Source organism: Pelodiscus sinensis, chromosome 3 (genome assembly GCF_052426305.1).
Source record: "Pelodiscus sinensis isolate ZL-2025 chromosome 3, ASM5242630v1, whole genome shotgun sequence".
NCBI lineage: Eukaryota > Metazoa > Chordata > Testudines > Trionychidae > Pelodiscus > Pelodiscus sinensis.
In genome coordinates, this window is record NC_143054.1 from 187,770,343 (window position 1) to 187,793,754 (window position 23,412).

General features: G+C 38.8%; 1 protein-coding gene across 12 annotated transcripts in view; it reads right to left on the bottom strand.

Moving 5' to 3' along the window:
• The window catches only part of EHBP1 (EH domain binding protein 1), a 341,176-nt gene that overhangs the window by 178,280 nt on the left and 139,484 nt on the right, over positions 1-23,412 (bottom strand). For all 12 annotated transcript variants that reach the window (XM_075925601.2, XM_075925600.2, XM_075925608.2 and 9 more), the window contains 2 exons: positions 6,250-6,431; positions 2,541-2,680 (listed from right to left, as the gene is read on the bottom strand). In XM_075925601.2, coding sequence (XP_075781716.2) covers positions 2,541-2,680; positions 6,250-6,431 — 322 coding nt within the window. The remainder of the gene's footprint in view (positions 1-2,540; positions 2,681-6,249; positions 6,432-23,412) is intronic.

The following is a 23,412-nucleotide window of genomic DNA, read 5'->3' on the forward strand; positions in this document are numbered from 1 at the left end:
GGGGTGATAATAGGGGAAGTTTCTGTGAGGTAATGACATTAGGGGTGATAATTGGGGAAGCTATCTTTGTAATGGGTGAGATAATTAGAGTCTTTGTTTAAACCCATACATAAAGTGTCAAATCTAAGCATGAATGACAATTCTGAAGCGTCTCATTGAAGTCTGGAGTTAAAGTCTCTTTGAAGCAATATGCATGTTTTAAGGTCATTAAGTGAATGATCAGTCTGGCTGAAATGGCAGGCAACAGCTTTCTCTCTGTGAGAGAGTCTTATGTCTGTTTTGTGTGCATTGATTCTTTGGCGAAGTGTCTGAGACGTTTGTCCAATGTACATAGCAGACGTACACTTTAGGCACATGATGGCATAAATTATATTTCTGGATGAACTATATATGTGTTCTTGATCTTGTAACTGGCATGGTTAGGTCCAATAATGGTGTCAGCAGAGTAAATAAGTGGACAAAGCTGGCAACGGGGTTTGTTGCAAGGGAAAGTTCCAGGGTTGGTATTAGTGTAATATGTCCTGTGGTTGTTGGTAAGAATCATCCTAAGGTTAGGTGAAGCAAAATGCAGGACAATGTAGCACTTTAATCTGAGGAAGTGGGTCTGGCCCACGAGAGCTCATCATCTAATAAACCATCTTGTTAGTCTTTAAAGTGCTACATTGTCCTGCATTTTGCTTCAGCTACCCCAGACTAACACGGCTACATCTCTATCCCTAAGGTTAGGTGGTTGACTATAGAAGACTATGGGTCTGTCTCCCAGAGCCTCTCGCAGTGTAGTATCCTGTTCTAGTATAGGTTGTAGTTTATTGATAATGTGTTGGACGGGTTTAAGTTGGGGGCTATAGGTGATGACAAGTGGTGTTCTATTGTTGGTTTTCCTGGGTCTGTCTTGAAGTAGATGGTTTCTGGGTATTCGTTTGGCTCTTTCTATTTGTTTTTTTATGTTTAATCACCAATGGCAAATTAGACACCACTCTCTACAGAAAACCCACTGACTCCTACAGTTACCTACTTGCTTCCAGCTCCCATCCAGAACACACCATACGATCCATTGTCTATAGCCAAACCCTTAGATACAATCACATCTGCTCTAATCCCACTGACAGAGACCAGAAACTTTAGGATCTCTACCAAGCATTTATAAACCTCAATAACCCACTCGGAGAAATAAAAAAACAAATCGAAAGTGCTAATGAGGACTAGAGGAGCAATGATGCAACTACAGTAATTCAGGTAGTACCATGATGCCCCTTATAATACTCAGCCCTTGACAACTCAAGAAAGCCATTTCTACAAACTAGCATATTCTATCGCCATCCCATTCCATAGAGGCCCAACACTGCAGCCAAGTCATTACATGGTTAGTTTTGGCTCCTCTGGGCACCCTCTCACCCATCTTATTAAAACCACAAAGCAAGCTATTATTTAGATTATCTTTATTCTTTTCTTCTTTTTTTAAGGTATCCTGATATACTGTTTGTGCCTTTTTTTGGCTTCTTTATGACCGATGGAGGGCACCTGAAAGGCATCTTTCCTGCTTCTGACTCTTTTCTTACATTAGAAATTCCTCTTGAACTCAAATGACGGAATAGCAAGGAAAACTCTGCTAACACTTCATCATCTTCACTGTTCAGTTAAGAGCTGAGAAGAGACAACTTTCATTTCAGACCCCCAACAAGTCTGTAGGGAAGACCCATCCTGACTTTCCTGATATTTCTCAGGGAAAAAACAAGTACAACTTTACATTCTTAAAAAAAACAACAAGCCATAAACAAAATGTTTAAAGTCATCTTTATACAACCCAATCTATTAATCCTTTGCAAGTCATCTTGTATAATGATACACTCAACTTGAAACATGAAAGGAGAGAGCTGTGCCTGAAATTGTGGGAGAGGTGCCACAATACACAGGAACAACAATCATAGGAGGAAGCTTTGTGTTTGGACTAGCTGATCTGATTGGCACTCCTTATATTAACCATCCTGGGTACACTAATGCCTTTTGGGATCAAGAATTTCAATCCTTTAGCTATTCTATGTAACTTGAAATAACTCAGCTATCAAATGTAGATCATTCTTTAGGCAATTTTCTGAATTCACCTGATTGGGCCCTGCTTTAGAGTGGCCCTCTGCTCACTGATAATCAAGTTGGGCCTCTCTATCCTTTTACAGATCCACTTTTCTTTAAATTATTGTCCCAATATCTTTTTTCCTCTTCCATTTCTGTCCTCTCTCTCTCTCTCTCTGTTTTCTTCCATCCTGATTGTTCTCATCTCTTTTCCTGCCTTTCCACTGCTCTGTTGACACCTCTCGTTGGCTTCTCCTTCTGAAATACGATAAAAGAAATCAAGTCTCTGAAGTTCATACAAAATTAGTCTCATGTGTAGCTGTATTATCAGGACATATGCAACTGGATTATCCTAAACCGCTGTTTTATATAAAACCGTATTCATGTAATAAAATAATAAAATCCACGGAACTTTGCTGATAATGGAGAAAAACAATATTTTATTTATATCCTTTCATGACAAGACCAACCTGTAATTTTTGCAGCCTTCTCCTCCTGGTTCACTCTGTTCTCTTCATCATCTTCATTGTCTTCCTCAAAATCATCTAAATTTCCAATGTCAGCTTGCTTCATACTCATCAAGCTAGCTAGGCTCTGCATGTCTTCATCTCTATACCACAAATTCCAATACATCAAACGAATCATTAAAAGGCAATACTATTAAAGTCATGTTTGATAATATTTTACTATTAAAATACTATTTTCTCAAAGCGAAGTTTCCTTTTTTTTTTACGAAGGGCCTGCTCTAAAACCTTTTGAAGTCAAAGGATAGCTTTCAGTTGTCTTTGATGGGCTTTGGAAGTGGCCTTAAGAATATTTATAAGAACAAGACATGAATCGATATGTTCATAGTGTTAATTTCTAGATTACAAGTTTCCCATTGCCAAAAATTTAAAAGCAAAAAATGTTTTCATTAAGGGTCAATTTAATCCTCTCCTCTTACAATTTTTTAATCAGTCTTGATGTTATACAGAACAATAATTTATTCCCTTTGGGGATCATTCAATAAAAGCTGAGCGTGCTTGCTAAGACATTGCCTATGAATCACCAACTTCTCCTGAAACTCACAACACTGAAGGTGAACTAGTTTCTTTCCTAAAGGCACTCATACATAAACAAGAAAAAACTTTTATTTTAGGGGCCAATTTCTGTTCTTGCATGTATGCATACTATAGTGCTGATTACAATTGAGTCTTGCTGAAAATATGGCTATAGACAAAACATTTAAAGCAATGACAGTTCTAAGTGCTATTTCCATAGCAACCAATATGTCTTCAAGTTCACAGTGTCATTCATGAAGCATGGTTAGACTCATCCATTTTTAAAAACTATTTTAATACCTTTCTATTGTTTAATCAAGATATTTTTAGAGCAGCTTTGCAGTAGTCTATTCACCTACTTGCCCAAAGCATTTTTTTTTAAATAGGCAAGTAAAATATCATTAATTTCCTTCTCTCCATGTTGTAAGTTAATTATGGTAACATAGGGTGCACAGATTTTGTGCCTGGGCTAATACAGTACATTCTCATGGCAAGGGAATGAAGTCACTTTAAAAAGCCATCCTGTGGGTAGTAAACTAAAGAGCAAGTACAAACCAGGCATCAGTCCTGCACAAATATTTATGTAACCCCCACTGGGTGGATTTGAACCTGGGACTTCTCAAGCAGAGTATAGGAGCCTCTACCCTCTGAGCTAAAAGCCAGTTGCCTACCAGCCCATGCTGTAGAGGTCTCTTGATCTTAACTGTCGTTGTGGTCTAGGTACCACTTGCATTGCTCAGTAACCACACTACGACTATGTCTACACTCATGGCTTCTTGCACAAGTATGGCTGTTCTTGCACAAGAATCTGCTGAGCATCCACACTGCCCGCCCACTCTTGCACAAGGAAATTTACAGTACGGCGTGGTAAGAGAGGGCTTCCTGCGAAAGCGCTATGCTCTTTTTTAACAGGTGTAAGCCCTCTTGCGCAGGAGGGCAGTGTGGACGCTCGGCAGGGATTTCTTGCGCAAGAAACCCCTATAGCTAAAATGGCCATCAGCACTTTCTTGCGCAAGAGAGAGCAACCACACTGCCCTGGATGCTCTTGCGCAAAAGCACAGCTCACACATGACAGTGTGGACGTTTTCTTGTGCAAGACTTCTTGCACAAGAACCCTTGCACAAGATGTTCTTGTGCAAGAAGCTGCCAGCGTAGACAGCGTGTGTGTGGGTTACATTTACACATGCATAACTTTACACATCTGCATAGTCTCTATTAGTTCAGTGTACTAATTAAATGAAGGGCTCTCTGGGGCAGAGATACTTTCTTCCTATATATCTGAAAAGCACATAGCACAATGGGACGCTGATAAATGATTGCTATTAATAATACTAATAAATATCCAAGAAATCCCAAAGTTCCCTCTCTTTCTGGTTCCAAATGGTTTTCATAGTAAAGCACGTACGCTGGCAATTGATACCTAGAGAATCTTCCAGTCGCTGTGATGGGCAAAGTTCCAAGAAAAGAACCTATCAACTAACCATATTGAGAGGGATGATCCTCAAATGTTACTCTTCCTATCTGGATAACAATTAAGTTTAATTCTAATCTTGAATCAAATTAAATGAAACAGCATCAGCATAGCCCACACCTGACAATTACATATAAATTACAGGCTCACTATTCTTCTGGAAACAATGAAGGTGGGAGCAAAGAAAACTATTAGGAATACAAATAATCTAGGTGTCATGAAGCAGATATTATTTTCCCTAGAAAAGCATAAAACAAAGTCTAGAACAAATATGGTTCTCACTGTACAAAGTTGCAATGACTAGGAAGAGATACAGGCTAATCCTACTATTCTCTCTTCATCCTTGTTCCATCCCATCTGGTTTTCGATGTTATCAAGCTGCACTTGCTTGAAGACAGTCTGATGCTGCTTCAGGCCCCAGGCCAGAATACTTAAGCTCATCCCATGCTTAATTTTTTAAACATATTCTTGAGCCTCATCTATTTCAGTAAAATGTAGGCAGGTATTTAAGTACCGCCCTGAAGAGATTTGCTGTCATGAATCAGAGCCCCAAACACCAGTATCCAGCAGCCTATGAGAGAGGTTCCCTTTTGATGGTCCAAGAGGAGGCTGATAACCAGCTTCTGGCTCCTTTCCCTCATTTCCAGTTGATAAACTGTATTATATGACAGCTATAAATAGTTTTCAATACTTTGACATGCCAGTATATGTTTCCAAAGGGAGGGAAAATAGGAAAGTTGTTTGTGTAATTGGGAATGGTTGACTAGGTGGTCTGCAGGGAAACTCTGTGCCAAAATCTGGTCCATGGGATGAAACAGCTTGGAAATCCCTGTACAAAAAGCAGTTCTGGGGCAGAAAAGCATGATGTAAGAGAGAAGGAAGCCCCTATGGACACCATCAGGACAATCAAAAGCAGCAACTGGCGGTTAACATTCCTGAAAAAATTAGCTGGTAACTGAAATAGACCATTTGAGCAATGGTTTCCCTGCTTCTCAATGGGTAGGTCTACACTTGCAGCCTAATTCGAAATAGGGCTGCAAATGTAGGCATTCGAAATTGCAAATCAAGCCTGGGATTTAAATATCCTGCGCTTGATTTGCATCTTCCTGGCCGGGCGCCATTTTTTAAATTGACAAGCCCGGAATAACTGCCCACGTCTACACGCAGCAATGAAACAGGTGTTCGAAATAAAGCCCTATTTCGAAATACCTGTTAAATCTCATTGCAGGAGGACAGACAATGCTTATGTCTACATCATACACTTCATCCTCTCCCATCAGCAGGCTTTGCCCTTTTTGTGGGGGTACACATGTGCTCCTGTCCAGCTTTCCCCATCCTCTGTGTGAGGGACATCTCTAGCTGAGCAGTCATGTTGCACCCTACCACCTCCTCTCCGCACTGCTCCCTTTCAAAGCTGTCAATATTTTTAGACAGCTGCTATTCAAAGTAGTTATAAAGTAAAAGAAAATGTCATGATCTGAAGAACCGGAGACTGTAGTCTGAGTAAGAAATTAAGTTTACTCAGCCTTGGAAACAAAGTGTGTCAGGAATGATTGGTATGCTGAAGGATACTCTCAACTTCTACCAGTCTATACAACTAAAGTGCTCACTCCCCAAAAGAGTTCTTTGAAAGGCGACACAAAGCAGTCTATCTGGTGAAAAACTTACGTAGCTTTTCCTTCCCTCAGGAAAATACATGATAATGAGAACTGAAGAGTGGCAGAAACAACTTTTTTAGACAAAGGCTTGAATTTTAACTTGACATCTGTCTGCGTAGGCATGGGGCTTGCATATTGCTTCATGTTGATGCTGCTGGTGGCAAGAGCTTTTCTGCGCCCAGAAGGTGATTCCTGAAAGTAAACATAAACCAACATGAAAAAATAAAACTTTAAATAAAACAGAGCTGAAGAGGTGAATCACAAAAATCAGCAGTTGCATCCAGAAGAAAAATCTATGAAACAGATCGGCCTTGTTCTTTTGTGACAGAGGAGAGGCAAAGTGGTCCAGTGGATTGAGTAATGTCTGGGAGACAGAAACACCTCAGTTCTAAACCTGAGTTAGTCACAAAGGGCCCAATCCAAAACCTGCTGAAGTGTCTTTTACTTGTGTTCAGGGAGCTTTAGCATCAGCCCTTAAAATACTAAGGTCTAGATCAGGGGCAGGCAAAACACAATCTGAATCTGCCCTACCAAAGCTTTGGATCCGGCCTGCTATGATTTTCAGGGCTGCCAACATCCTGCAGCCCAACAGGTCCCTGGATTAGGCTTCCTGCCTGCCATGCTCCGCACACTGCTCAAAGCAACCAGCTGCTGGGACCAGCCTGTGTGTCTCTGCATGGCATGTGCCCCAACCCCCTCAGAGCTCCCACTGGCTGGCATGAGTAACATGCAGAGTCCTTCCCCTATAATGAGCTGTGCAGAGATTCCCATGGATCCCGCAGTCAGCTGCCTTGAGCAGTGTATGCAACACAGAAGGCAGAGAGCCTGCCCCAGAGTCACACTGGGCTGCTGGCTGGGAGCCACCTAGAGTTACCACTTCCAGCCAGAGCCTGCCCCTAACATCCCACCCCCTCCCGCAGCCCAACTCCCTGTCCCAGGTCACAACCCAAACCCTCTGCACGCCCTCCTGCACCTCTGCCCTGGGTCATAACTCCCTCCCAACCTCTGTCATATACCTCCCCCAGGTCAGAAGTCTCTCCTGCACCCACATTCCCTCCAGAGCCTACACCCCAATCTACTACCTTGATCTTCTTTCTGAACCCAATCTCTGTCCCTGACTCCGCACTCTCTCCATAGAAAAGTGCAGCCCTTGACCACTTATCACAAACTTGGCGTGGCCTCCCCATCAATCTGGTCTAGATCTAGCACTATTATCTACACGTTGTACTCTTACAATGGGACTCTGCACTAGCATAAGATCCATGTAGAGCCAAGTACAGATTCATGCTCCAGCATTCTCCCTGGAAAACAGGGCAGATACAGTACTTACCCTCCCCACAGAGGTATAGCGAATATTAATATGTCTATGTTGCTTTGAAAAAACATAAAAGTACTATGTAATATTAAGTAGGCAGGCACTATTTTGGGCCATGATTAGAGTTAGGCATTGAATATGGTATTGAAATGTTTTTCAAAGCTATTTTCTTTCTAACAACTATAGTGCACATAAAACCTGAGTTGCAGTTTTCTGAAGTTATGTCTAGAAATATTGTCAGTCTACACATTCAAACTTTGGGAGAGGAAAAAATTAGTAAAAGCAAAGCTTGGTTTACATTTCAAGACGGAGATGTTCGAAATGTGAGGAAGAATTCAGATATAAATTAATCTAAATTTCATCTAAGAATCTGCTGCATAGTTTTGTCTCCAAACCTCATCATAAACAAAAAGAAGTTATATATACTAAAGTTCTAATTGAGAAAAAAAACCTACCAACCAAAGAAACCAACAACCGACAACCCAAACCCCTGCTGTTAGTTCTCACAATAAAGTACATTTTACTACAGTTACAATTTGAATTGAATAAAGACTACTAATTCAATCAAAACATTCAAGCATCCTTTTTCGAAGTACTTGACATTTCTGCCCAGTAGAATAAGTCGGAATGTAATATGTCATCCCCAAAGAATACCTTGTTTAAAAAACTAGCCTTATCTGTCAGATTATGCACAGCAATTTTATGCAGAACTATTAGTGCATGTAGATACCTTATGAATGAGTTTCAAAAATGCATCAAACACTTGAGAAGGATTTAGGCCCTCTCAGAAGAAATACTTAAGAATATGCAAATACTCTCAACTGAATCAAGTTGAGCAGATGCGACTATCGCAAACAATACAAGTGCTCTTTCCCTGGCCACGACTGTCAATCAAAGAACGAGATTAAGGCCCAAGGTTCTGACAGTGTGTAAAATGAAGAGTATGATGAGGGAGTTTGAATTTATTACATTGATATGAGCAATAATAATCTGTTATTGCACTGTACCTTTAGAATATCTAAATACTACAGCTAATTTAGGATTCAAAATCTACTGCAACATTTGTTCTGAAAGTAGTGTGAGAGATCTGGCACAATATTTTTTTGTTTGTTCTGTACACAATTCTGAATAAGCTGTTTGTTTCCGAAAAACATTAACCTTGAATCATAATTATTTTTCTTTACTACAGCACAGCAGTCTAACAGTTGTTTTCACAGAAAATCTTGAAAGACGTCTGTTTTATATTTATATTTTCAAGTTTCAGATTCTTCTACTTGGCACTCTGGATGCAATTTTTAATTTAAAAAATGGCTAAGCCTTTGCTTGGTCAATAGATTAAGGTATTTTTAATAGTTTTAGAGAAAAATAATGTTTTGTAGCTTCGCTTTTTGTCGTATAGAATACCTGTAGAAGATAGCACATGAATAATTACAAAAGTATATATGACATAGCAACAACTATATTCTTGCACTGGCACATGTACTTTTTATATCAATCAGAAAAGGGGAAAATAAAAGTTGCACAATAGATGGAATTACGCTTCCATTTACCCTGAGACCAATGTGGGCTATAATGATCAGGAATTATCTATCCTATTTTGTACTCAGTTTCCTTTGTGACTCAGTTAGGATGCTTGAACCCATCACAAAAATACCACCTTAGTCTGTTCTAAAATTTTATAATTATGTAAACATAGCAATTCTAATCTAGAGGGCTGCCTTTGAGTGTATATAATATCTTGGATTTCTTTTCATTACTTCAATTTTTTAAAACTAGGGAATCTGATTTCAATTAAACCTCTTAACAATAAAATGATAGTTTGATTGAACTGATGAAACACAACTACAAATGATGCATTAGAATACATATCTTGTTAGGTATCCACTCCTTTCCCCTAATTAACACACAAAAGGAACAAGCTAGGAAAAATCCTGTTGACTGATAGGCAAGATAAGGCAAGATAATGACAATCCCAAATGGAACAAGCAAAATTTGCTTACCTACTCACAGACTTCTGGATAAGTTGCTGATCAGCAATATACCTGAGCGTACTGACCAACTGGTGTGTCTATTCTCATACTGACAATGAAAACCAGTCTGTCACTTCAGTATCCTTGTAATCACAACCACATGGGAAAAAAAGAAATGTATGCTCACCCAGCCTGCTACATGGCTGAATTCCTCCTGTCTCTGCTAGTTTCACTCTATAATACACTTTGGAAAAAGTTCACGTGACTGATGCTGTCTGAGCTCTGCTTACACTGAAGTATGGGGTACAACTGTAGTTCATTAACATTTACAGTGAAACAGAGGAGGAAGACCAGCTATCATTTGTGAGAACATGATGGAGATCCATATTGTCTTTGGCTATGTTAACTTTAGAAAGATTTTTACCAGCCTGCAGCTGTTTTTGTACCAAATCAGCCTCAAAGCCAGCTACCATAGAAATGCTCCACTAATGTATGTTATGCCTAGTGATACATTTGCCACCCAATTAGTTACAATTTTCTTGAGGGAAACCCTAAAACATGTATCCTAGTTATTTTGTAATTATCCTATAGGATCAGTGTTAAAAGAGTTAGAGGATGGTTATGTAGCTTCATTCCTTGTGGTAAGATTTTACTTCTGTAAATACAAAGCAAAAAAGCACTGAGACTCAAATGTTCATCTAACTTTTGTATCTTTGTGTAAGTTTAAATGGCTCTCCATCCTGCCAAGAAAATATACACATATTTCAAGAACAGATTAATGAAAGAAAATAAAAGGCTTCACTACATAGGGAGAAAGCCATGTTATGGATGGGAAGGCATGTATGTCAGTTTATTTTGGAATCTGTGCCTGCTTTCAGATAAGTGCATATTAGGGGAAGAAGAATGGGCCTGGTTTTTGCCCTGAAGCCAACTGAGAATAGTAGAGAATGGGAAGTTTTGTTAGCCTATCTTCCCCATTAAAAAGCACACTGTCAAGATGTTTAGAATCAAGACTTATTTTGCCAGGATACTTTTGGAATATAATTCCATAGAATATGTTTTCAATTATGACATAGCCAGCCTCCTTCTATAACAATCAGATGCACTATACAAAAAGACATTTTCTCAAAATTCAGCCTGCTCCAAATTACAGTGGCTGTCACGCTAGAATTGGAAAGGAACCTCTTAAATCAGTACACAAAAGCAATAAATCAGGACAAAAGCCTACAGATAAGATGTACATGGGCAACTCTATCAGCAGTCCAAGATCATAGAATCATAGAACCATAGAGGTGGAAGAGACCTTAGAAGGTCATCAAGTCCAGCCCCCTGCTTTAGGCAGGACCAATCCCAACTAAATCAACCCGGCCAGAGCTTGTCAAGCTGAGACTTAAACACCTCTAGGGATGGAGACTCCGCTACTTCCCTAGGTAACCCATTCCAGTGGTTCACCACCCTCCTAGTGAAATAGTTTTTCCTAATATCCAACCTGGACCTCTCCCTCCACAACTTGAGACCATTGTTCCTTGTTCTGCCATCTGTCACTACTGAGAACAGCCTTCCTCCATCCTCTCTAGAACCTCCCTTCGGGAAGTTGAAGGCTGCTATCAAATCCCCCCTCACTCTTCGCTTCTGCAAACTGAACAAACCCAACTCCCTCAGCGTCTCCTCATAGGTCATATGCTCCAACCCCCTAATCATTTTGGTTGCCCTCTGCTGGACCCTCTCCAATGCGTCCACATCCTTTTTGTAGTGGGGGGCCCAAAACTGGACACAATACTCCAGATGTGGCCTCACCAGAGCCGAATAAAGGGGAATAATGACATCTCTGGATCTGCTGGCAATGCTCCTCCTAATGAAGCCCAATATGCCATTAGCCTTCTTGGCTACAAGGGCACACTGTTGACTCATATCCAGCTTCTCATCCACTGTAACCCTCAGGTCCTTTTCTGCAGAACTACTACTTAACTGGTTGGTCCCCAGTCTATAACAATGCTTGGGATTGGTTTTAAATCAAAAGCCCAGTTTATAAAACTACTACTCACACTATGAATATGGGCAAAATTATTAAAATATAAATTAGTGCTACATCTGGTCTCATGTGAGATGACACGTTTTATAGAAGAGAACTCTAGAAAGCTTATCATATTTGTTTTTTCATTTGCTCAGTGAGAGCTTAAAACAGGTGAGGCTCAATTATCCCTTCAGATATATCACATTACACATGCACAAACATTCAGTTTACAAGGTACTTGAAAATACACACCCATGTATTTGTAGGCAGCATTGAGCTCTTAGTACAAAACTTTCTCAACCACTGACACAATACAGAATCAGTGAAGCATCATGTTTCTTTAAAAATAACAAGGTCGCCCTCCTAAATTACGAATAATAAACATAAGGTACACAGAACAGAAGAAAATACTAATACCCAAGGGGTGGGCTTAAGAGATACTATTCTGCTATGAGAGTGATAAAATTATCTAATGTATTTTAGTCATTTACTTTTCCCTCGTACTATATGAAAAGGTGTTGGATAGGGCAATAGTTCTGGTATTAGGTACATGGACCACTGATCATGTACAGAGAGCTGGTAAATATTGGCTCCACCTCCTTACTTCCATCTCATGCTACAGATGTTAAGGCTCTTCACTGTAGGAAAAAAAAGAGAGCTTGAGTATCCAGAAAAACAGCCTGAATCCCCTCCTTTCCAGCTATCTTCATATAGAGGGAAAAGAAATAGAAACAAATAAAGTAATATTAGGAAAAAATATGTATCATGTATGCAATCGCTACAGATGTCACAGGACACTGTGTGAATAGGAGGACATTGTGTGAACTGATGGGAATGTCATCTTTGTAATCACCATGGGAAGAGATTCATGTGATCACGAATGGGAAAGGGTCCAGTTTACAAGACCCCTCCACTTCTGACATGAGAGTTACACTAGAAAAAGAGTTTAAGATACCGTCTGTTAGAAAAAGCCACAAGAGATCAATTGTGTGATTTATGAGTAATTTGACAGTATTTATTAACAATAATATAGGGTGAGTCTACACTGAAGAGCTTAACTTGAAATAAGCTATGCAAATTGAGCTACGCCAATTGCTTATCTTATTTCAAAATAGGGATGTTAAATTGCAGGTAACTGACTAATCGAATAGTCGATGCATTTTTCATTGACTATTTGACTAGTTGATAGGGTGTGTCTGCCTTTTTACTCCCTTCTCCCCCCTACCGCCTCTTTCTGATAGAGGCAGCAAAGTGTGTGTGTGGGGGGAAGGGGGGACTGACTAGTCGACAAGCTTGTCGACTATCTGATAAGCATTTGTTTATTGGATAGTTAACTAGTCCTTCACATCCCTATTTCAAAATACCTTATTTCAAAATAGGGAGCATCTACACAGCACTTATTTCGAAATATAGCACTCTTCCTCTGACTTCTCTTATTCCTCGTACAACAAGGGTTACAGGAGTTGGAGTAAGAAGTCCTCCAGCTTGACAGTATTTTGACACTATTTTGAAATAACTGCCTCCTGTGTAGACGTGGACTAAGTTATTTAGGAATAGCGCTAGTTATTTTGAAATAGTGCTGCAGTGTAGATGTACCCATAGAGAGTAGAGATAACCAAGAATAACTGACATTGTAGATGTATGCTGAGTTATCTTCAAACACTCATATACTGATATGTGTTGAGATATTTGCAATATTTTTAAATAAAGTTGGCATGTTTGAAACCTGCTGAAACTCCTCTGAATTATGGTAGTTTTTGTACAGCTCTTAGGGATAAGGAGAGCTTTTAGAAGGATAGCTCCCAAAAAGTATCTTTAAAATAATTATAGTAAGTTTACTGGAAGGAAAAAGAGCTCAAGACTTGTTAAAACAAAAACAAAACAAATATAAGCAGATAAAATAAGATTCCCTTGATGGTATCTGCTTCAGAAAGCAATGTTTAAGATTACTGAGTAGGGCTGGTGATAGACATAACCCTTAGTTTTCTGAAAATGAAAATGATCAAGAAGCACCCTTACACATTCACAGAAACTCTGAGTTAAATATATGCTTTTATTCTCCCACACAACTTCAAGGAGAAAACCTTCCCTGCTGGAAGATACAAGTTATGGCAAAATTGTGAATAAATTTAATCATATCTTCCTCACTGCCCCCCAAGATGTCTGCTAACTGTGACTAATAAAAAGCAAGCTTATTGTGTTACTAGGTCACCAGCGCAAAAGCAGCTCAAGTCAATAGTTAATAACTAACAAGTTGATAATCTCTGACTATTCAATGGCTCAAGTGAAATGAGTTTCATGGTCTCATTTCAGTCCTCGGCAATGACAGCAAAATACCAGCTCAAATACCCTCGCAATTTTAGGAGACAGGAAAATGTTTGAATGAGGATCCACTCATTTATACGTTCAAGTGTAGAGGTGCTCCATTTATGTTAGGTCCCTAGATATATGGGCAGAGTAATATATAAAAATTTGCACTATTACACTACCTGACCTGGACATAAAGAGAGGGCTTTAATTTCTAGCATTCCTGATTCAGCATCTTTCATAAATACTAAATTCACAGATACTTAAGGCAGAACATGTATTTGCTTATTTCTTACAATAATTAGTCCAAACTTCCACAGCAATAGGATGGAATTCTGGTTGAAAGTGTCTACAGCTACTTTTGGGGGGAGGAGAGGGAGAATCAGTTTATAAGTAATTATCTGAGTTGTCCATATTGTCCCTTGGCTTTACAGATTCTTGTGTATTATACAGCAAATTTAAATACTGTTTTACCACTTTAAAGGGATACTGACAGTTACATTTGACCCATAAATTAAGTTTAATAAAAAAAATGTTTAAAAAAAAACTAAACAAGCACACATCCCCATTTCAGTGTTTGCAACACAAATGCTGCAGTACTGGTTGCTGCATAACAGCTAGCATTTCTGTAAAGAAAACAGATTATAAAACAAAAATAAAATGGACTACTTTTATTTTTAATGTACAAACTGAGAGAAAGGCAAAAAAGAGCAAAAACTAATGAGTAGTAAATTACATTTTTATGTTTTCATTTTAAAACATATAAAATATTAGCAATGCATCTATGGATCTTGGGCTTTACTGTAGCACTCATCACAGCTGCATGAGTTTTTACCACCCAGACAGATTAGAGTCGATCACGTGAAAGCAGTTTGAAGAACAGCTACCCAAAAATTTAAAAAGTAATAACAAAATGTGTTTTAACTACATCAGAAGCACGAAGCCTGCCAAACAATCGGGGGGCCACTGGATAATCAAGATGCTAAAGTAGCACTCAAATACAATAAGATCATTGCAGAGAAACTAAATGAATTCTTTGCTTCAGTCTTCATTGCTGAGGATATTGGGGAGATTACCAAACCTGAGTCATTATTTTTAGGTGACAAATCTGAGGAATTGTCCCAGATTGAGTTGTCATCAGAGGAGGTTTTAGAACAAACTGATAAATTTAACAGTAACAAATCACCAGGACAGATGGCATTCACCCAAGAGTTCTGAAAGAACTCAAATGTGAAATTGCAGAACTACTAACTGTGATTTGTAACCCATCCTTTAAATCAGCTTCTGTACCTATTGACTGGATGAAAGCTAATGTGATACCAATATTTTAAAAGGGCTCTAGAGGTGATCTTGGCAATTACTGACCGGTCAGTCTAACATCAGTACTTGGCAAATTAGTTGAAATGATAGTAAAGAATAAAATTGTCAGACACGTTTAGATTAACATAATTTGTTGGAGAAAAATCAACACGGTTTCTGTAAAGGGAAATTATGCCTTACTAATCTACTAGAGTTTTTTGAGGGGGTCAACAAAAATGTGGACAAGGGAAATTCAGAGTATATAGTACTTAGATTTCCAGAAAGCCTTTGACAAGGTCCCTCACCAAAGGCTCTTAAGCCAAGTAAGTTGTCATGGGAAAGAGGGAAGATCCTCTCATGGATTGGTAATTGGTTAAAGGACAGGAAACAAAGAGTAGGAATAAATGGTATGTTTTCAGAATGGAGATAGGTAACAAGTCATGTCTCCTATGAGTCATGAAACCAAATCTATTCAACCTATTTATAAAGGATCTGGAGAAAGGAGTAAGCAGTGAGAAGGCAAAATTTGTAGATGATATTAAACTGCTCAAGTTAGTTAAGACCAAAGCAGACTGTGAAGAGGTTCAAAAAGATCTCGCAAAATTAAGTGATTGGGTAACAAAATGGCAAATGAAATGCAATGTTGATAAATGTAAAGTAATGCGCATTGGAAAAAATAATCCCAACTGTACATACAATATGATGGGGACTAATTTAGCGACAACTACTCAAGAAAGAGATCTTGGAATTCTCAAAAACATCCACTCAATGGGTACGTCTAGACTACAGGCTTTTGTCAACAGAAGCTTTGTTGACAGATACTGTCGACAAAGCTTCTGTCGACAAAGAGCATCTAGACTAGAGCCAGTTCTGTTGACAAATCAAGCCACTTTGTCGACATGAGAGTGTAGACGCAAAGGACAGTATAGAGGCAATATAGAGGCAGAATTCTGTCAACAAAAGGAGTTATTCCTCGTAGAATGAGGTTTACCGCCCTCGACAAAACTGCTGAGTTCTGTCGACATTATGTCAACAGAACTCGGTGGTAGTGTAGATGTAGGTATAGTTTTGTCGACAAAAGTCCACTTTTGTTGACAAAACCCTGTAGTCTAGACATATCCAATGTGTAAGAACAGACAAAAAAGCAAACAGAATGTTAGGAATCATTAAAAAAGGGATAGAGACTAAGGCAGAGAATATTGTAATGCCTCTATATAAATCCATGGTACACCCACATCTTGAATACTGCATACAGATGTGGTCTGACTCAGTATGGCCGTTCTTACATTCTTGTGACATCAGTTTCATCCTTTCCCTGCTTATAGGGAGTATCCATAGTATAAATTATTCTGGCTTAATGAAAAGCTTTAGTACAGAAGTTTATAGCACACCTAATAGGTGGTCAAAATGTGGATCAGTCTGATCTCTTCTGGGAAACTTGTTCCACAGCCAAAACCTTAACTAAACAAAGAATACCTTGTCTGTGGCTCGCAAAGGTTTCATCCTGGGCTTTTTGAACTCTTCAACCTCAGAAGGCTGCTTGGGGGTTATGAATGGAGATTCAGTCTGCTGACATGACTGGTTCCTGACCAGTAGTTGGCCTTGAATATCAGAACCCAGGCCTTGAACTGACACAAGTGGTCTGGGAGCGAGCGGAGGGACTGGAGTGAAAAAGGTATGTTTTCATTCTGCACTGGTCTGCTGAAGAGACAGGGTGCTAACATTCTGCACCAGCCAGAGTCTCAGCACTGAAGCCCACTACAGTTCCAAATATGGTGAGTTAGAATAATCTAGCATGGAAATAAAGTAAATTTGGATCGCTATGATCAGATATTCATCTGGGAGTAATAGTGAGAAGTGATTATTTTCTGATCTAGGCCAGTTGGCTCTCAATAATTAACAAACCCCAGTAAAAATGTGAGTTTAGATAATGTGGCCTTCTCGTCCATCAAATGCACCATTTCCTAGGCCAATACATATTTTGGATGGGAGAAAGCAGGCAAAAAAGGAGAGGGATCTATTTTGCCTGTGTTTTTTGTGGAGTTTCAGTTCTATATGACTGATTCAGAATGATGCAGGAGGCTCAGTGGACCCATTCAGCGGGCACAATGCAATCAGAAAGTTCAGAGAAACAAAGAACAAGAGATATTGTACATGATCAAATGATCATTTTCTGACCAGTTCTGGACAGATTTTCAAGGGAACAGCATTGAAAACAGCTCCCTTTTTCACTACAGTAATGTCTTATTTACCGATCACAGATATTTCAGGGTCTCTTGATACAGGAAGCTCATTTCACTTTTTCCTTCACTGCATGAAAGATTGCAACAAGTATCAGACATCACAGAATTTACCAAATAATAAACTCCAATTCTGCAAAGTGCTCTTTGTGGTAAGAGTTCATATGGTCAGACCTCTTTACATGATCAGGCTAATGTGAGTAAACAACAAAATATCAGTATAATCTTTCAGACATATTAAGATATCTACCTGTTGGCGCAGTAGAAATTTCATAAATAAAACAAAACACAAGAAAACTAAAATGGAGACGTTCCCCACGACATTTGTAAAGACAAGCTATAGAGTATCACATTCCAGGACACAGCAGAACCAATGCTTATACAAGTCAAATTAGTACAACTCCCCTGAAATCTACAGAGCTGTAAGGACTTACCAAACATTTCAATTTGGTCCCCTAGTTTAGAGGAACCCAGATAATTTGAAACTACATACATATAATACAATCTTCTAAAGACAGAGCCCATAAGTCCTTTGTCAGGGGAGGAACAGATAATTTAAAAGATCATGTCATCTTGGGACATAAAAGCTTACTTGTGGATGTTATTTTTTAAGACACTGGTTACCTTAGAACAAATGATTCCAGAAAAAGGTCCTGTTTGTCTTCTCAGAGCATTTCTTCCGCTTTTCAGGAATGGCCTGAATGAAATGGCGATTCAACAACCTTTAATGGAGTTTTGGCTTAAACAAGCTTTGCTATTTATAATAACTATAAAAAAAATTCTAATTAGCTTATTTTCTGTAACTGTCCACTTCTTGATAATAAATCTTCTTTATATAGTTAGGCAGTCCAATAATTTGCAAATTTGTGTTCTGAGAAGATACTCACTATGTACTTAGGACGGGAATAAGAGAATGCTACAAAAGCCACTACAATACAACTTCAGCTCCTAAACATTAGCTCAACTTGCCTACATTTGTTTCCATTGTCCACTGCTTCTGCCAACCTGTGCCTCAGAAAATGAAAAAGACAATACTCTTCCTTCCTATACAAATGGAAAATTTTGTGACAACACAAAAGAGCATGTTTACATTCAATCAAAAATGAACTTATGGCTGAAAAATCTTATTATGCTGTATAATTATTTACGTATTAAAGAAAATGTCTTACTGATTTATTTCTGGGAGGCATTTCTTTAGGAAAGGGCAAGTATTATAGTAATCATTAACCAAGGAAGATTACATCTAAATGGGGAATATAACAAGTTTCCTCATTTGAAATAGTTTCTCAACTGGAAACAAAAGAGCTTTGTCTGCCCTTATCCTTTATTTGAATATGAACAGAGCACAGAGTGATCTTCTTAGAAGTTGGCTTTTCACCCAATCTGTAGCAGAGCTGCTGAAAGATAGCTAGAACTTAAATGGAAGCATTCTGTTCTTCACACCTTCCCAGAAGACAATCCTTTAAACAACGCAGCTTATTCTTTCCTGCCATTTCTTAAAACATTTTGATGGTGTGGCACTGCAAAGCCACTGGAAGACTTAGATATTTGTGATTTCACTTTCATTTGTTATCCAATGCAAAGTGATTTAATTTTCAAATACAGCTGCCACATAGCACATGAAGTCAACAAACACGTACTCACCACACACCGAAGAAAAATAAGCCAGGAAGTTCTGACTTTCAAAGCCCAGATGCTGGCCCTTCAAGCTGCGTTACAAGGACCATCTTGCTTGTGCTATGCTAAAAAGATCACTGCTTCACTAGTGGAGCAAAATGGATCGCTACAGAATTTAATTTGTGGGAGTATAGAGCAATTAAATGCTAAAATAGACAAGCTATGGGAAGCGCTCTCATCTGTAAAGAGTCAATTAGAAACTATGTCAGTTAAAATAATTTAGATAGTCGGATGGAAGATTTGGAGGGCCGAATGCAAACAGCACAATCTATGCTGAAAGCTTGTTTAAAAGCACATGATGGTTCAAGACATCCAGAACATTTATTAGGAATTCTGATGCATTTGAATGGAGAACTTAATATTTAAAAAATCTACATCAGGAAAATTGGAGTTCTAGACATACACTAACTGGAAAAGGTAGGTAAAAAAGTCATGAAAATGTTAGAATAACTGTCTTACATAGCTATAACAGCTACTTTCTTGGACTCCCTCAAATACATATTGCTTCTGCTTTGCTGAAATTGCTTTTTGCTCTGTTTTCTATCTAGTTTACATGCTAATTCAATGCCTCTCTGACATTACTAAAAGGACTAGCTGATTAATGAAATCACACTTCTGTTTTAACAGCTCATCAACAGACTTAGATAAGACAACATGAAGCAACTGCTTCTAGTAAGACTATTGAAGGCAATAGAAGAATTATTTACAAGAAAATTGGACAAATTTAGTAAGCTGGACAAGATTATTAAGCCTTTTGATTCTTTCAATTACAACTAGAGTTCCTGTGTGCTAAAGCCTAGCTTTACTCATTTTTTAAAATCTTTGTCGCAGTCTATTTTGAACAGCTATAAAGTCGTAGAAGGGGGTAGGGCTGGAAGGGATCTCAAGAGGTTATCTAGCCCGTTCCTCCATACAGAGGCAGTACGAATTATATCTAGACATCCCTGACAGGTATTTTTCTAACAACCTGTTCTTCAAAACATCCAGTGAAGATTTCACAATTGCTCTGGTTATCAGTCTCAGGGCTTTATAATCCTTATAGTCAGGAAAACGTCTCTAACATTCAACCTCTCTTTTGCTGCTTAATAGGCCAATTGTTTTTGTCCTAGCCACGGTGGATATGAAGAACAGCTGATCACCACACTCTTTACAAGAACCTTTTACATATTTGAGGACTGCCATCAGGTTCCCCTTCAGCCATCTGCTCTCTAGATGAAACATGTTCAGGTCTTCCAACTTTTCCTCACATATCATGATTTATAAACATGTTTGTTATTTCCTCTGGATGCTCTCCAGTTTATTCACATTTTATTTAAAGTATGCTGCCCAAAACTAGACACAGTACACCAGGTTTAGACCTCACCTGTACTATGTAGAGTAGAACAATTACCTGCCATGGCTTACATATGATTCTCCAGGTAATATATCCCAGAAGAGCATCTGCCTCTTCCACAGGGGTGTCACATTGTTGACTCATATTCAATTTGTGATCTGTTATAATTCCCAGATCCCTTCCTGCAGTACTGCTGCCTATCCATTTTGCATGTGTGAATTTTGTTTTACCTTCCTGCAGATAATATTTTGCACTTGTCTTCATTGAATTTCATTTTGCTGATTTCACACCAATTCTCCAATTTATCAAGACTGCTTTGACTTCTAATCCTGTCCCCCAAAGTGCTTGCAACTCCTCCTAGTTTGGTCTCATCTGCAAATTTTATAAACACACTTTCCACACCATCATCCAAGTTATTAATGAAAATATTGAATTGTACCAGATGCAGGATAGATCCTTGCGGAAACCCACTAGATGTATCTTCCCAGACTGACAGTGAACAATTCAGAACTTCTCTTTTAATACTGTCTTACAACCAGTAAAGCACCCACCTTATAGTAATTTCATCTAGACCATATTTCTCTACTTTGCCTAAGAGATGTAATATGGAACTGCATCAAAAGTCTTACTAAAGTCCAGATAAATCATAGCTACTACTTCTCCCGTCCAGTAGGCCAGTTATGCTGTCAAAGAAGAAAATAATCTTATGAATGATTACAGTAAAAGCTCTATTATCTGGCATGTTGGGGAAATGGGGGGCTGTCAGTTAATCAAATATTCTGGTTACCTGGAATTATATTTTATCAATGCAATACAAGTTTTCAAAGAATTAGAATACAATTAAATGAATAAACTAGAAAATAGCATATAGGTACTCACCAATCCAGTAGTAATATTGCACTGCTGAGAGGTTGGTTTCTTGAAACAGGTGTACACAGATCAAGTTTTCTATAAAGTAGGTTCTCTTATGACACCACAGTAGAGTCCTGATTATCTGACCTTTGCTTATCCAACATTCCGCTTTATCCAACATAGCCATTCAACGTGCTATTTACGCGCCCATGCTTCAGATACCGCCATGGCCATAGCTTCATTTGTACCTCTGCGCTAGTGATTTATGTTTGTGCTGTGATTGTGTTTCATTTTTCCAATTGTGTGTTCCCCTTACTGTAATATAATTTTATTGTTTGAAGAACATGGCAAGTGAAAAGAGAAAAAAAGTGGTTCTTTCCATTGAACAAAAACTTGAAGCCTTAAAGAGACTAGACAAAGGTGAGTCCATGCTAAAAACTGCATCCGAACTCGGTGTGGGGTGAGTTGCAGTTGGTGACTGGAAGAGGAAAAGAAGTGAGTTAGAAAAGTGGTGCTCTGATCGAGCCTCAAGTGAAGGATTGAAGGACAGAAAAACAATGAAGAAATGTGAATATGAGAAAGTGAGTGAAGCTTTGTTCTTATGGTTCACACAGCAAAGGGATAAGGGCATGCCTATCACAGGCCCAATTCTACAAGAGAAAGCTCTGATTTTCCAAAAGGAATTTAATGAAGGGGAACCTGATTTCACGGCTAGTGTAGGCTGGCTTGATCGCTGGAAAAAAAAGATATGGGTTAAGGCAACTCAGTATCTGTGGCGAAAAATTATCGGCAAATCAGGAAGGGTTTCTGAAATTTAAAGCTAAATTTCATTGTCTCATCGGCAATGAAGGATTATCAAGTGAGCAGATATATAACTGCGATGAAACAGGCTTAAACTATAAATGCTGCCTTCAAAAACTCTAGCTTCCCGGGCTGAAGCTTCAGCTCCTGGGTATAAACGAAGTAAAGAAAGAGTGACGATTCTAGCCTATAGTAACGCTACTGGTAACCACAAACTAAGACTCACATTTATGGGAAAGGCGAAAAAACCATGAGCTTTCAAAAACCTAGCCATGACTGCTCTACCAGTTTTATACAAGAATCAGAGGAATGCATGGATGGATTCAGCAATTTTCCGAGGCTGATTTTCAATGAATTTGTTCCTTCAGTAGAACAATTTTAGAAATTGCTAAACCTACCAAGGAAAGCAATCCTTGTCATTGATAATGTGCCATCTCATCCTCATGAGGGTGAACTGATCAGTGGGGACATTAGAGTAATTTTACTTCCTCCTAATATCACCTCATTGTGTCAGCCTATGGAGCAGGGTGTGCTTGAAGCGTGAAAGAAAAAATATCGATGTAAGCTTTTAACTACGCTCATTGAGGCGATAGACCATGGAAGTGGTATGCCAGATAAGCTAAGGACAGTGAACATAAAAGATGTTATTAATTGGATAGCACAATCGTGGGAAGAGATTGAACCGCAAACTGTGGGTATGTCTACACTTGCCCCCTAGTTTGAACTAGGGAGGCAAATGAAGCATACCGAAGTTGCAAATCAAGCGCGGGATTTAAATATCTTGTGCTTTATTCGCATATTTGCGGCCGGTCGCCATTTAAAAATGCCAGTCGTCCGATTTAACTTGCCGCGTGTAGACGCGGTAGTCCGATTTAAAACCCCTCCCTCGAATTAACTGTTACTCCTCATTCAATGGGGAGGGTTTTAAATCGGACTATCGCGTCTATACGTGGCAAGTTAAATCGGGTGACTGGTATTTTAAAATGGTGACCAGCCGCAAATATACTAATCAAGCGTGGGATATTTAAATCCCACGCTTGATTTGCAACTTTGGTATACTTCATTTGCCTCCCTAGTTCGAACTAGGGGGCAAGTGTAGACATACCCTCTGGCAAGATCATGGAGAAAGTTAATTTCAGAAGACGAAAATATACAAGAAATAGTGCAAGAAAATTGTGATAACCTGCTACCTTTGTTACAACAAATTCCAGACTGTGAGAAAGTGAATGATGGTGATATACAGGAATGGATGGAGAAAGACAAGCAACAAGAACTGACTGACCACGACATAATAGCTCTGGTGAATCAGGATGACAATGACGATGATGAAGATGAAGATAAAAATGACAATGACAAAACGGAGAG